The 12,277-nt window shown below is 35.3% G+C and overlaps 1 protein-coding gene across 2 annotated transcripts; it reads left to right on the top strand.

The window, feature by feature from the left end:
- Window positions 1-2,474: 2,474 nt before the first annotated feature.
- Window positions 2,475-12,047, top strand: LOC137397475 (N-alpha-acetyltransferase 30-like). 2 transcript variants are annotated; one of them, XM_068083765.1, is made up of 4 exons: window positions 2,475-2,709; window positions 5,669-5,795; window positions 8,251-8,306; window positions 11,685-12,047. In XM_068083765.1, the coding sequence occupies exons 2-4, from the start codon at window positions 5,732-5,734 to the stop codon at window positions 11,820-11,822; spliced, it is 258 nt and encodes an 85-aa protein (XP_067939866.1). In that variant the 5' UTR covers window positions 2,475-2,709; window positions 5,669-5,731; the 3' UTR covers window positions 11,823-12,047. The 2 variants fall into 2 exon arrangements, with proteins under 2 accessions (XP_067939866.1, XP_067939865.1); XM_068083764.1 differs by having other exon boundaries at window positions 2,475-3,336.
- The last annotated feature ends 230 nt before the right edge of the window (window positions 12,048-12,277 follow it).

The raw sequence follows: 12,277 nt of genomic DNA, 5'->3' as shown, positions 1-12,277 counted from the left end.
TCATCTTCATTCGTTCTCTGGAGTTGTCCTACCTTCGTCTGCCACTAGCGTCATTATCGTCACTTTCATAGTTGATAAATAAGCGGTAAGAGCACACAACAACGAATATGAGAATTGTGACGTCACAATTTTCGAGACTATGCCAGTAAACTTTTTCGTGGAAGAGCTATGGGGAAATCCTATAAACACCAACCAATGTCTGTCTCACCATGGCAAACAATAGCTCATTCGAAAGCCAAGACTCTGATGTATTGAAATATACAATAAAAAAATTATGTAATTTATGTGCTTTAACTTGCCGTTTGATAGTTACGCAAAGGTTTTGGCAATAACGAAAAGCACAACTGTAAGGTTAGAGAAGCCATCATACGTGTTATAACGTGCTGATGGTAAGAGTGTTAAAAGTAAATGGTAAATCAAGAATTTGATAGGAAAATAAGGTAGGTTTATGAAAACTGTGATGTACATAGGAAAACAGTTGAGGAGAAATGAGTTGGTTGTAGCTGAGTTGAGAGGGCTCAAATATTAATGCACTAAACAAAAGGTTTCAAGGTTTTAATAAATGCGAGAAGTATATTTGTGAAAATATTTCGATGAATGAGGTTGCATGAAAGTGTAAACCGAAGCCACCTTGTTCAGCTACATCCCATTTGAGTCGTTTTGGAAAGGGATTCTAATCTACAGCGTTTTCGTGATGGCTACGATTAACTGTTAGTTTTTGAGCTTTTAGGAGCTTGTAATCACATTTCCATATATTTTGTACCTACAACACAGCAGAGTAAGACATGACGAATCTTTTAATACCAAATAACTGTAATGTGAATTTTGTTCCAAGAAAATCTTCAAGGAGTTGAAGGAGGTTTTCGCCAGGGTTGTTTAAAAGTTGACTTAAAAGGTGTTAGAGAAAAAGGAGATCACCGAAGGAGCAGAGGTCGAGAGAAGCAGTCCAACAGAAATACAGTGATGGGTAGAAACACAGAGTTATAGTAAAAGGCAGCAAAGTGACAGTATTACAAAAGTTAGTAGTCAACGAGTAATAGGTGCAAGTATTCGAACAAAGCATATCCTTTAGTGTAGGTAGGTTGTGGTGCATGGTATGTGAAGCCAAATGTGACCGCATGGCAGTTAGTTATGCTGAACATATGTGTAGATGCAGTAAAATTGGAGATTGGCTATTGCAAGATCTGCAGAGTACATTGATCTCAGTGATGTGGTCAAGCCGTCGAGAAGTGAGCAGTTGTTCGTACAAAAACTCAAAAATGCAGGAATTGAGGGCTAAAAAATTGACACTGAAGTCAAAACTACTTGAAAAGATTAGACTCACGAGCTCTGATGGCTGAAAGGAAACTGAATCAGTTTTTATATAACAGAAGATGCCAACTCACTTTTACTAACACTTCGGGTGATAGACTGCTGAATATGAATGGCTTTGAAAAAAATTGATAGAACTAGTAACGAAGGAAAGGTTTAAGTAAATACTGATAACATACCTGCCAACTCTCACGCATTGGGCGTGAGACTCGCGCAATCACCCCAAAGAAAAAATGAAAATGCGTGAGAAACGCGTGAGATTTTTGCCCCAATTTCCACAATTTTATATATACTATCATTGATTCATCAATTGCCCCAAAACCAAATCTCACGCATTGCCCCACTCTTGGGTTGGCAGGTCTGACTGATAACGATGTAAGCCAACGCAGTTGGGAATTTTCAAGGTATTTAGGATAGCTACTGAGCAGTTAGAAGGGCAACGGAAAAATATTGCAGAGACTAAACCAGGAGCAAGCTAGTATAAGTAGGTTTGAGCGCAACAGCGCGAGGCCTGTGGTAACACACCCTCTACAGTGAAGCATGACCCAGGAAAAACTTTCGTCAAGATGCTTGTCACATTTGCATCTCTCTGTGAGTTTTGAAGAAAGACCAAAGAACTGGTATTGCAACTCAGCATCGACCTAACATTGTGGCTCTAGAATAAGCAGTGTAGTAAATAGTGCAGAGTTGTAGTGATACTTACAAAAAACATTACTGTATTTCACAATGAATTCATAGTTATTGGGAGAAGGCAAATTTTATCCAACCGCGGGCCAATATGAATAATTTTAACAAGACAACTTTATGTAAAAAAAACAGCGTACTTATTCAAACCTTGTCTGCAAAAAGCACTTGAACTTCAATATTCCAACAAAATCAAACTTAACGATTGTACAAGGCCTTTTTTATCACATCTGGCGCGAAACGCACTTGAAAAATAATCTTTGCAACACCGGACAGCGAAATGTTGCTAGAACTATAGACGGTCAAGGACGCAATGTGGTACAATTGTAGTCTCAAACACTACCATTAAAAAGTTGTTTAATGCGGTAAACATGATACTATTTTAATTTAAATAAAATAATAATTTTTTGTTTCTTTATTCAAATATTTTTTTGTTGCATTAAAATTATACTTGAAATTTCATCAAGCTAACATGTCTGCCCCCATGAACTGAGCTCTGCCCAGGGAAGTGAAGCGCCTCCTTTGTTTTTTATTCATAGGGCTTTACACACCGCGCTGGTTTCTGTGTAATCGTTTCAGGAAATAACAAAACATTGTATTATGTTTTCTTGTACTACGTTGTAGTAATGAAATTGTTAATAATTTTCATTTTGGTAGCCTCCTAGCAAAACACATCCAGACGGCAACCGAGAGACTTGACCAGCAAATTGAGTAGTGAGTATGACAACTCATGAGTTGAAACTTAAAACTGGTGAATTGACTGAAGAAGAGCATTCTCATTTCCGCTCAGAATCAAATATTCCATGCAAGAACGATTTAACTAGTCATACCAAAGAAACAAACCATGTTCCTTGCCTCGATGTCGAGTTTTGCGAATCATCAAGTATCCATATAGAAAAAGAACCGTTTAGTTCTTGCGGTGAAGTGGATAGCTTAAATTCCATCAGTTCTTCGAAAGATGTTATCAACGGCTTAAAATCATCGACATTAGCTCCAATCACGAACGACTATCAAACGCTTGTAGATAAACTACATAAACTAGGAAATGGGACACTAGGCTCAGTCAAAAATAGTTCAGAAAATCAAGAAGAAACAAGAACTTTTCTGACAAATGGTATAGCAACGGCGCCTCCAACCTCACCATCAAGAAGTCCTGGTTCTGGTGGAGCGGTTAAAGACGTTCTCGTTTTGGTAGATGAAAATGGCATCAATTATGTACGTTATGAATCAGAGCGCCAGATGCCGGTAATAATGTCACTGATTTCGAAAGACCTATCTGAGCCATATTCTATATATACATATCGCTATTTCATTCATAACTGGCCAGGACTGTGTTATTTGGTAAGTGTTCTGCAATATTTCTATTTTAAGCTGAATTGCTCACCAATTTTTAGCCATTGTAAAGCATTGATATGAGGCATGTTCCTTGCATTGCTTCAACATTAAAAAGTTGCAGTTTGAAAACTTGTTTTATTGTTTGGCATAGTACTAGTGCCTGCGTACCAAATGAGCATTTCTACCAAATATAAACCAGTTGAGTACATTCTCAATGTTACCTGAAACCAACTGATGAAGTTCTAAAAAAATTTTCTAGACATCCAGACTAATTATTTTTTGTATTTAAGAATACTCAAAGGAAAAAAATTGCCTAAATTAAAATGTAGCTCACTAATTTAACCCTATCTTTCGCTCAACTTTTAAAAGTGGTTCAATTCAAGCCAAACCTCAAATCTTTTATTTTTTATTAAATCAAGTCAGTTCTACGTACCTCAAACTTAATAAAAAAATTTGTAAAGTTGTTTCGTTTACTTGCGTGTACACTACTTTGTAAATCTGACAAGAACTGACCAACCTCGCTGATGTCACTCTTACTTTCATCCAATTTATAGCTATTATATTTCAATTCTGCAGCTTCAGAGCAACCACAGTTAGTTGCACTTTACAGCCTTAAAAGCCTTAACCCTGAAGCTTTCATTTACACATGTATAGATAAAAGCAAGCATATATATTGTTATATATATATTATTATATATAGTGATATGTATATATTTATATATATTTGTTACGTCATTTTTTTACAATAGTCAAAGTGTGATTCACTCACTTGCACATCATATTGAAACAATGAAGAATGCCTGTTGACTGTAAACCTTTTTGAAATACCTCTATGCAACGCTTTTGTTGGTAACAAAATTAAAACTAAGAAATATAATGAAACAAACTTTATTATTCTAACACTCAAATGCTGTTCGTTTTTAATGTTTGAGAGCAATTACTTTGGACTGCTCCAGCTTAACCAAGTTGAGGTTCCTTTCACCTTGATAACGAATCAAATTTTCATTGACCGATCTGCATCAAATTATAGGCCTACATGACATTCTAGCTATTATCGCTCTTGATATTAAACCAAGTTTCTGTAAAAATACAACAGCAAAAAGGCTAATGTAGCATGCTCAAAATGCGCTACCTTGTCTTCTCCGTGGTGTGAGAGCAGTTTGTTTGGTTGCTGTTGCTCCTACCAGCTACTAAAGACTGACTACAGATCGATATAGCAAATTTCAGACTGAGTTATTGTTGTGGTCTAACATGTCTAAAATTTTCTGTCTCCGTGGACCAGACTCCTAAATTATTGGTCGATGTAGATACAGTAGACTCTAGCGTTTTTCTCAAGTAAAACCATATTCTTTTTTTTAAAACTGCTATATAGTTGGCTATAGTTGTTTTTTATAATACAACAAATATACTCAATATTATGGAGAAAAATAAAATATTATTTTAACCTATTCAAAGTTTTGAAATTTTCAAAAGTGCTACAGAGCCTTCGTAGGTTTAAACTGAATGATACCCTCCAAGTTGAATAGTTGTATAAATGTGAATTACGCATCATACTGGTTGCTTTTCAGGATGATAAGTCTATGGTACTACTCTAAGGAGCTATTATTGGGTCTGGTATGATTATGAGGTCAGGATTGTACACATCACAACTGATCACATTCCAATTTTAAAATAATTTTCAAATTAACAAGATAGAAGCCAAATCACTGGATCTGGCAATACCCATTATCACATAAATTTAATAGTTGCAAATCATTTCGATCTCAAATGAGACGATTGGCAATTATTTAGTCTGTGTGAACTCTTCATAAGAATGGTTTGCTCCAAGATCATCCCAACTCACTGAAATCATATCTTACATAATGATGTGTATTTCTTACTTATTTTCATGGTCTGCATCATGTTTATACCTGTAATATCTTAAATATTTTATCATTTGCTAGCACTAATTGCATGGGATTTCTTTTACATTTAAACAAATAGCTCGCAGCACACACATAGATTTTCTACCCAAATTGATCCACTTTCATTGCAACTTCCAAGAACAAATTCCAAGAACAAGTTTCTAATAAGATCGGTGTTTGAGAGGATGGTTCTCAGCAACCAAATGGAGTTTTAAAATGAAATATCTTTGGTGACCTGGCGAAAGGCATGAGGCGTATTCGTATGAAGTTTTGATGAAACTGTGGAAATGCTATAACGTTTACTTGGACTAACCAACACACACGCAATGACAAGATGAGATTTATTTATAGAGGCTCGAAATGAAATATGTTCAAAATGAAATACACTGCTCATGACTCAAACATGTATTGTCAAATAATATTGAATTGCCTAGGCAACTGAGGGCTCACGGACAGTTGGTGCCATAGTATGTAAGCTAGATCATCACAAGAGGACGATGAGAAAAAGAGGATACATCGCCATGCTCGCTGTCGATGACAGCTGCCGTCGCAAAAGGATTGGTAAGTTAGCTAATCATAATTATTTAGGCCTACACTTCGTTTAATATCTCATCCTTGGATGATTGGATCATCACTAGTGTTTGGATTTTTTTACCAAAAAAGCGTTACAGTAGGCACTCTTATAACATAAATAATCCTTTCCAGGAACATTTATGTTATAGGGAATTTATGTTGTAAGAACAGTAAAATACATGTAAATTGCCTAATCCATTCCAAGATCTCTCCAAACTCACCCCTTTAAACCAGGCAAAAAAGGAAAAACTGGACTCTTTTAATTTGTGGGTTGTATCGTAACTGTAAAATTATTGGTTTGCATCAACAACTTTCCTCCTTTTTATGATCAATCTCACTAGTTTTATAGACCATGACTATGGTAAATTTACCACAAGTTGATAGGGACTGCGCATTGTTGACATTCTTTTAAAATGATTTGCTTATTTTTCTAAACAGCAACGCCTATTCTGCAAAGTAAAGCTAATAACAAATATTTTGTACGCCAATAAAGCAAAACAACAAAATATTTTTATTATAAAAAGCGGTTCTACATGTTCGTCGTCTATCGCTATTAAGGGGTCAAGGTCAGGATGAGGATAATTTTTGACGATACTCCAAGTCCTGACAGCAAGACTGGTAGACCGACGCTGTAACACCTGCACAAACCGGTCGCCTTTGTATTTATGAACAATTGCGCAGCTATCCTATTCGCCTTTTTGTCGACACATTTAACGATCTATTACGACAAACTAAAATGTTGCGAAAGTTATATGTAAATACATATTACGCTAAGCGTACGGTGTTTTTTTTCGCAAGTGCGGCAAAATAAACCAACATTCAAATCAATTTGGAAAACTCGCCTGACTTGACACTTTACGTTATATGGAATTTTGTACGTAGTAGGAAGCAAACACTTCACATCATTTTTTTACGTTATCTGGAATTTACGTTATAGGAGATATATAGGTTATAGGAGCGTCTACTGTGCTTTTTATTTGAAGATAAAGTTAATGAGAGCTGTTTAAAGAATTTATGATTTAAAGACATCCCTGCTTCGGTTTTGCTACGTTTCAGATCTTGCATAAGTCGGAGCTCGAGCAAAAATTGAGACTTTTTAGCTTGGATTCCGAGCAGCAGTTTTATCCCCGAGCACCTGCGATATGAGCTAAAAAAGCCCAGCAAGGCGGTTTGATTTCCAACTGACACACTCTCGTTATCCGTAGTATTTAACCAGTGTATGCAACTATGATGGTTGTGGTTTATGAAATATCAGTTTTTTTGCATAGTGTAATACTTATTTAGAGTTTTTTGCTGAAACATACTATTTCTACACTTTTTTTTATTTTGCGCAAAGATCTGAGCAAACGCGGCAATTAGAATTAGTTCTAACTAGTCAGATTTTTGGACGAGGTGGACAAATTTGGGCACATAGTTACATTCAAACAATTGTTAATCAGTTTATAATGATTTTAGTAAAACTTTAGAGAACTATTAAATGTAACAAACACTTGTTCATTGGAGCCGTTTATATAAATTACTCGCAGGAGTAAAATATTATAGTCATATTGTTTGCGTGCCATTCGACTTTTATGCTGATTTACTAAGATTTATAAATATGTTGAAAATATCAACTAAGTTGGAATTAGTTTGAATCAGCAACTTGTTCAGTAAAACTGTAAAACAAACTGGAAATGGTTTTTGGAAATGAAAATTTGCTATTACAATTATAAATAATTTGCTATTACAAATTATTTGCGAAAATTATATTTTCGCAAATAATTTCCGCTATTATAATTTGCTATTTGCTAATTACAGGAGTTGTCTGACCTTCGTTGTTATTTTTAAAAAATTTCCTAAAAAAAAATCTTTTTTTCATAGGTTGAATATTTTAAAGTATATACAGCGTAGTATAGTGGCAAAAGTGGCAATATATACAGGCCTTGTTACTATTACTTTTCCTGTCTATATAGACCTATGTATAGGCATGTCAGTTAAACCTGACAATCGGCCTAACGACACCACCCGCCACTCCTATTGGATCATTTTAATGAGGGTCCCCAGTGTTTGTTGCGCTGACATACTGGTTTAAGCAACTGGTACTGTTTCTACTCGTTTTTCTACAAAACTTTAGCAAAAATCACAAGAACTGTCTGTCCATGCTGATCAAGCAAGAGGTGGTGCATGCTTTGCAATAATAAACAAGAAAAATGCATCTACCTTTGTTTTTATTTGCCACACTGGCAAGCACTGCGGTTATGTTTGGTGGAGACACTTTCTCCTCCGCAGGTGAATCTTGTGCTTTTCGCTATAATCTCTGTTGTTATAATCTGAACACCACACCGCCTTGTTGGACACGTCTCCTGTCTGCATAGTGTATTTTGAGTTGCTATGCCGAAAGACAGGTTCTCACTAGGTCATGGATAGATCTTGCTGTTGTTTTAGTATTTCTATGCTGTTGCAGGCAGCACTCTCGTTGGCATCGCTATTGACTCAATGATTGCTGAGCAAGCAGATGAGGTGTGTATAATTTCACCTTTGTTTTTCTTTGCTTAAACTTTAGTTTTCTCTTCTGGGTATAGAGGTGGAACGAGACAGGTTTTTTAAGTTTGAGACGAGACTCAAGACACTGTCTTTTAAAAATTCGAGACTCAAGACAGTAAAATAATTAGCATTTGGTGATGATTTCACTACACAAGTACTAGCGCACTTCATATATAAAATTGATAAACCTCTTTTTAAATTGAATTTTTTCCTGGTGTAAACGATTTAAATACAACATTTTAATAGCAATATTTCATGTAATTTTTGTAAACAAAAGTGACACAAACTGCTCTAAAATAGCGAAGTTATATATTTCTAAGAATTTTGAGCTTGATTAATAATTATTATTATAAACATATTGCTTTGTACATGTATAGTTTTACCATCTATTGAATAGGTTTTTATTTCCTGCAACTTTATTTTCCTTCTTCTGCAGTCGTGTTTTAACAGCCGTGCGCAGGCGCTTTAGTTCTATTTCCTGTCTCGAGTTTGGCAATAGTTAGGTCGAGACAAGATCGATCTGGGATGAGACAGGTCGATACTCGAGATGTCTCGTTCCACCTCTAATTGGGTGTACTGCTCTTGCTCCTTTGCTACTCTCAAATTTTAAATAGAACTTAGTTTACTCGATATTTGAATGTTTCTATGAAGCATTGAGGCATTAATAATTCAATGCGTGATTTGCTGAAGAATGGATATTTTTTACAAGGCCTTAAAAATCACTCCAAACTACTCATGCGAAAATACAACCTTTGTTTATATGATACAATCTAGGAGGGCTACATAATGCTTCGGTTTTCTATGCATAAAATCCATCATCTGCATACAATAGCCCATATTGTTTATTAGTTCTTGGTATAAACGTACGAGTATAGCTCAACATCTCAACTGTTCCTTCTTTTATGAAGAGAGGGCTGCCGCAAGCTGTGGTAAGGCCTCTAGGTCCAGCGCTAACTAGTAAGTCGCTGCGGGGGAAGAGTGACAGTCAGTATATCATAGTGGTAGCCCAGCAGTGACATACCACCAGCAAATATTAGCAGTGATATTGACAACTTTACATCTGGACAGTTGCAGCCTTGTACATAGTTTTACTAGCCTATCCATAGCTCTCTCTAGCTTACTAAAGTTTTTGTAACATTTACAAATCACGTTTAGCAGAGGATGAGAAGATACCAACTGTCATGTTAATTGATTTCCATGGATCTGAGTCTGGCGTAGCTTGTTTTGCGGTGCTAATTAGAACTTGAGTTCACTGGCTATTGTTATATATCATAGGTTTTGGTGTATTTTTCATCAGTTCAGCACTGTACTGGATAGACTCGTGCGTAACATCTGGTGATACCAGGAGTCATAAATAGTCACATTATATTAATCTATGTATAAAATGTTTAATGTAAATGTAAAGCACTTATATGCTTCAGAAATAATGTTTATTCAAAATTTACAAGCGTTTTATAGCATAATTTTTACTATATGTATTAAGAGCTGTCCGTCCACCTGTCTAAAGCCATGGTTGAAGGGGAAATGTTTTCCCACCTGATCCTACACCTGAGTAAACTCAGCTCCATAGTTTCGCTGTTTCATGTAGGACTAGCTGTACTACCCGGCGTTGCACGGGTAATAACAAAGTCTGTTGCACAGAAAATTGATTTGTATTCAACATGTAACAAAATTTTCAATTCTGACTTTCAAACTTCATATCATGAGAAAAGTGTTTTGTGTAGTTGAAATAATTTAAGAGAAAATAAAAACAACTGTAAAGGTTTTCAAACTTTGTCAAAAAACTACAACTTTCAAACTTTATATCATGAGGAAAATGGTTTGCGCAGGTCAAATAAATTAAAAAACAACTATAAAAGGGGTTTAGGTGTAAATGTGAAATAATTAGCAAGTAATAGCTAAATTAAGTCGGTTTTGCTACGATTACAATAAAAGATGATTAGGTAATGATACAATTAATACGAATTGAGAAAACAAAATAAAAATTTTGAATAATAATGTTAAATGAATAATACCAATTCTTGCATAGAAGTGTGCGTGTATGAAAAGGTTACTGTTCTACCAGAAGCTATCCATCAAAACTTTGAATACGACGATAGTGGTACCTCTCGATACTGGTACCTCTCGAAACTGGTACTTCTCGATACTGGTACCTCTCGATACTGGTACCTCTCGATACTGGTACCTCTCGATACTGGTACCTCTTGATACTGGTACAAATGTAAAAATGAGATATCGTATTGTCTTTGTCTGACTGAACAGAGAGAATGTCGAGGCTTTTCCGATGGAGATAATATAACTGTCTGCGTGAGAAGAATTGTTCTTAACACCAGATATAGTAATTGAACCTAATGAAAAATATTTCTTAACAGGGGCATCGTAATGCGTGGGCGCAATGCTAAAATAATGTGCACATACTGTTATACAGTATATAATAACTACTTAAATCATTATGCCTTGTATGGCTCAGTGGTAGAGCGCGTGGATTTTTTAACTTGCGGTAGCAATCTCCGTGATCTAAATCCATCAGAATGCGGGATATCAATTCCAAGATTTTAATAACTATAGCTGGACACGTATACACACATACGACAAACTTTGAGAAATATATATATAGATATATATCTATATAGATAAATAATATAGATATATATACATCTACATGTATATTAAGTATACAAAATATATATATATATATATTTTTGTATCTTTTATTATATATATATTTTTTTATATATATATTTTATATATATTAATAAGCCATATATATATATATAGATTATAAAATTTTGGTCGCTTTTTGTGGTATTTGTTTTCAAAAGTTTTTAGTTGATTGGTCTATTAGTTTTAGAGATATCGCCAAAATACCGGAGGTACTTGTAAGTCACGAGAAATAAAAAATGGCTGCTGATGAAACATTAGTTTCTAATGACACACTGATTAAAGTTTTTAGTAATGACGGATTACAACTAGTCAAAACTAGAAAGATTCTTCTTTGCAACAAGAGCTTTACAGTAAAACTATTTGTCTTTCTATTCATAACAAATATGCACACTCTATCAGACTCAGTAGTACATCAACCATTGTTTCTTTGGTTACCTGTAAACATCATTTCTTTGAAAGAGTGAAGAAAACCTAACTATATTTGATTTCTGTTTTTTAGTTCAAGCATGGAGCTTCAAAATAGTGTTTGGTTCAAAAGGAATTGTGCTCTCCTACTTGCTTTCACAGTCGATTGAAGGTTGTTGATACTGTCTAGGAACAGCGACCAGCTAAAGTATACATTGATTAGGTGTAAAAGTGATCGACCAATAAATTGGTAAAAGAAGAATAAATGACTGCTTTGCTTTACAGGTTGTGTTGGAGACAGAGGTGACCAATCTGTCGGCTCTGAGATTGTATGAAAAGCTTGGGTTTGTCCGGGACAAGAGACTCTACAAATATTACCTCAACGGGGTTGATGCCTTTCGACTCAAGCTTTGGCTGACCTGACACTTGTCTAAGATAGACTAATGAATTGTTTCAATCGTTGGGTCTGCTGCCCGGGCTTATTACTTCTCTGTGTGCCTCTTCCTCTTTCTTGCTCGTATTTTAGGCGCTGCCAACTAGGACAGCGGAAGAATAAGTGATTGTTTTTTTGTAATAAATATGATCAATTGTTATTTATGAAGTCTTGTTTAATAAAGCAAATACAACTATTCTATGCTAGCCAGCAAACTACACTACTTCGTTCATATCGATCGCTTGATAGCAATATCGCGATTGATTTGTTGTTATTCCATAGTTGCCTTGCAAAGACATGAAACAGGATGACAACTGGAGCACTTATTGGCCTAAAACATTTTCAAATGTTTGGGTGTTTTGAGTCGTTCAAGCGACAGCCCACATACTTACAGTTGTAAAAATTGGTGTTTTATATTGAAATTTTTTCTGGAATCGGAACAGAA

This window comes from Watersipora subatra, chromosome 5 (assembly GCF_963576615.1).
Source record: "Watersipora subatra chromosome 5, tzWatSuba1.1, whole genome shotgun sequence".
NCBI classification, from domain to species: Eukaryota; Metazoa; Bryozoa; class Gymnolaemata; order Cheilostomatida; family Watersiporidae; genus Watersipora; species Watersipora subatra.
This window is presented reverse-complemented; position numbering and strand designations above follow the sequence as displayed.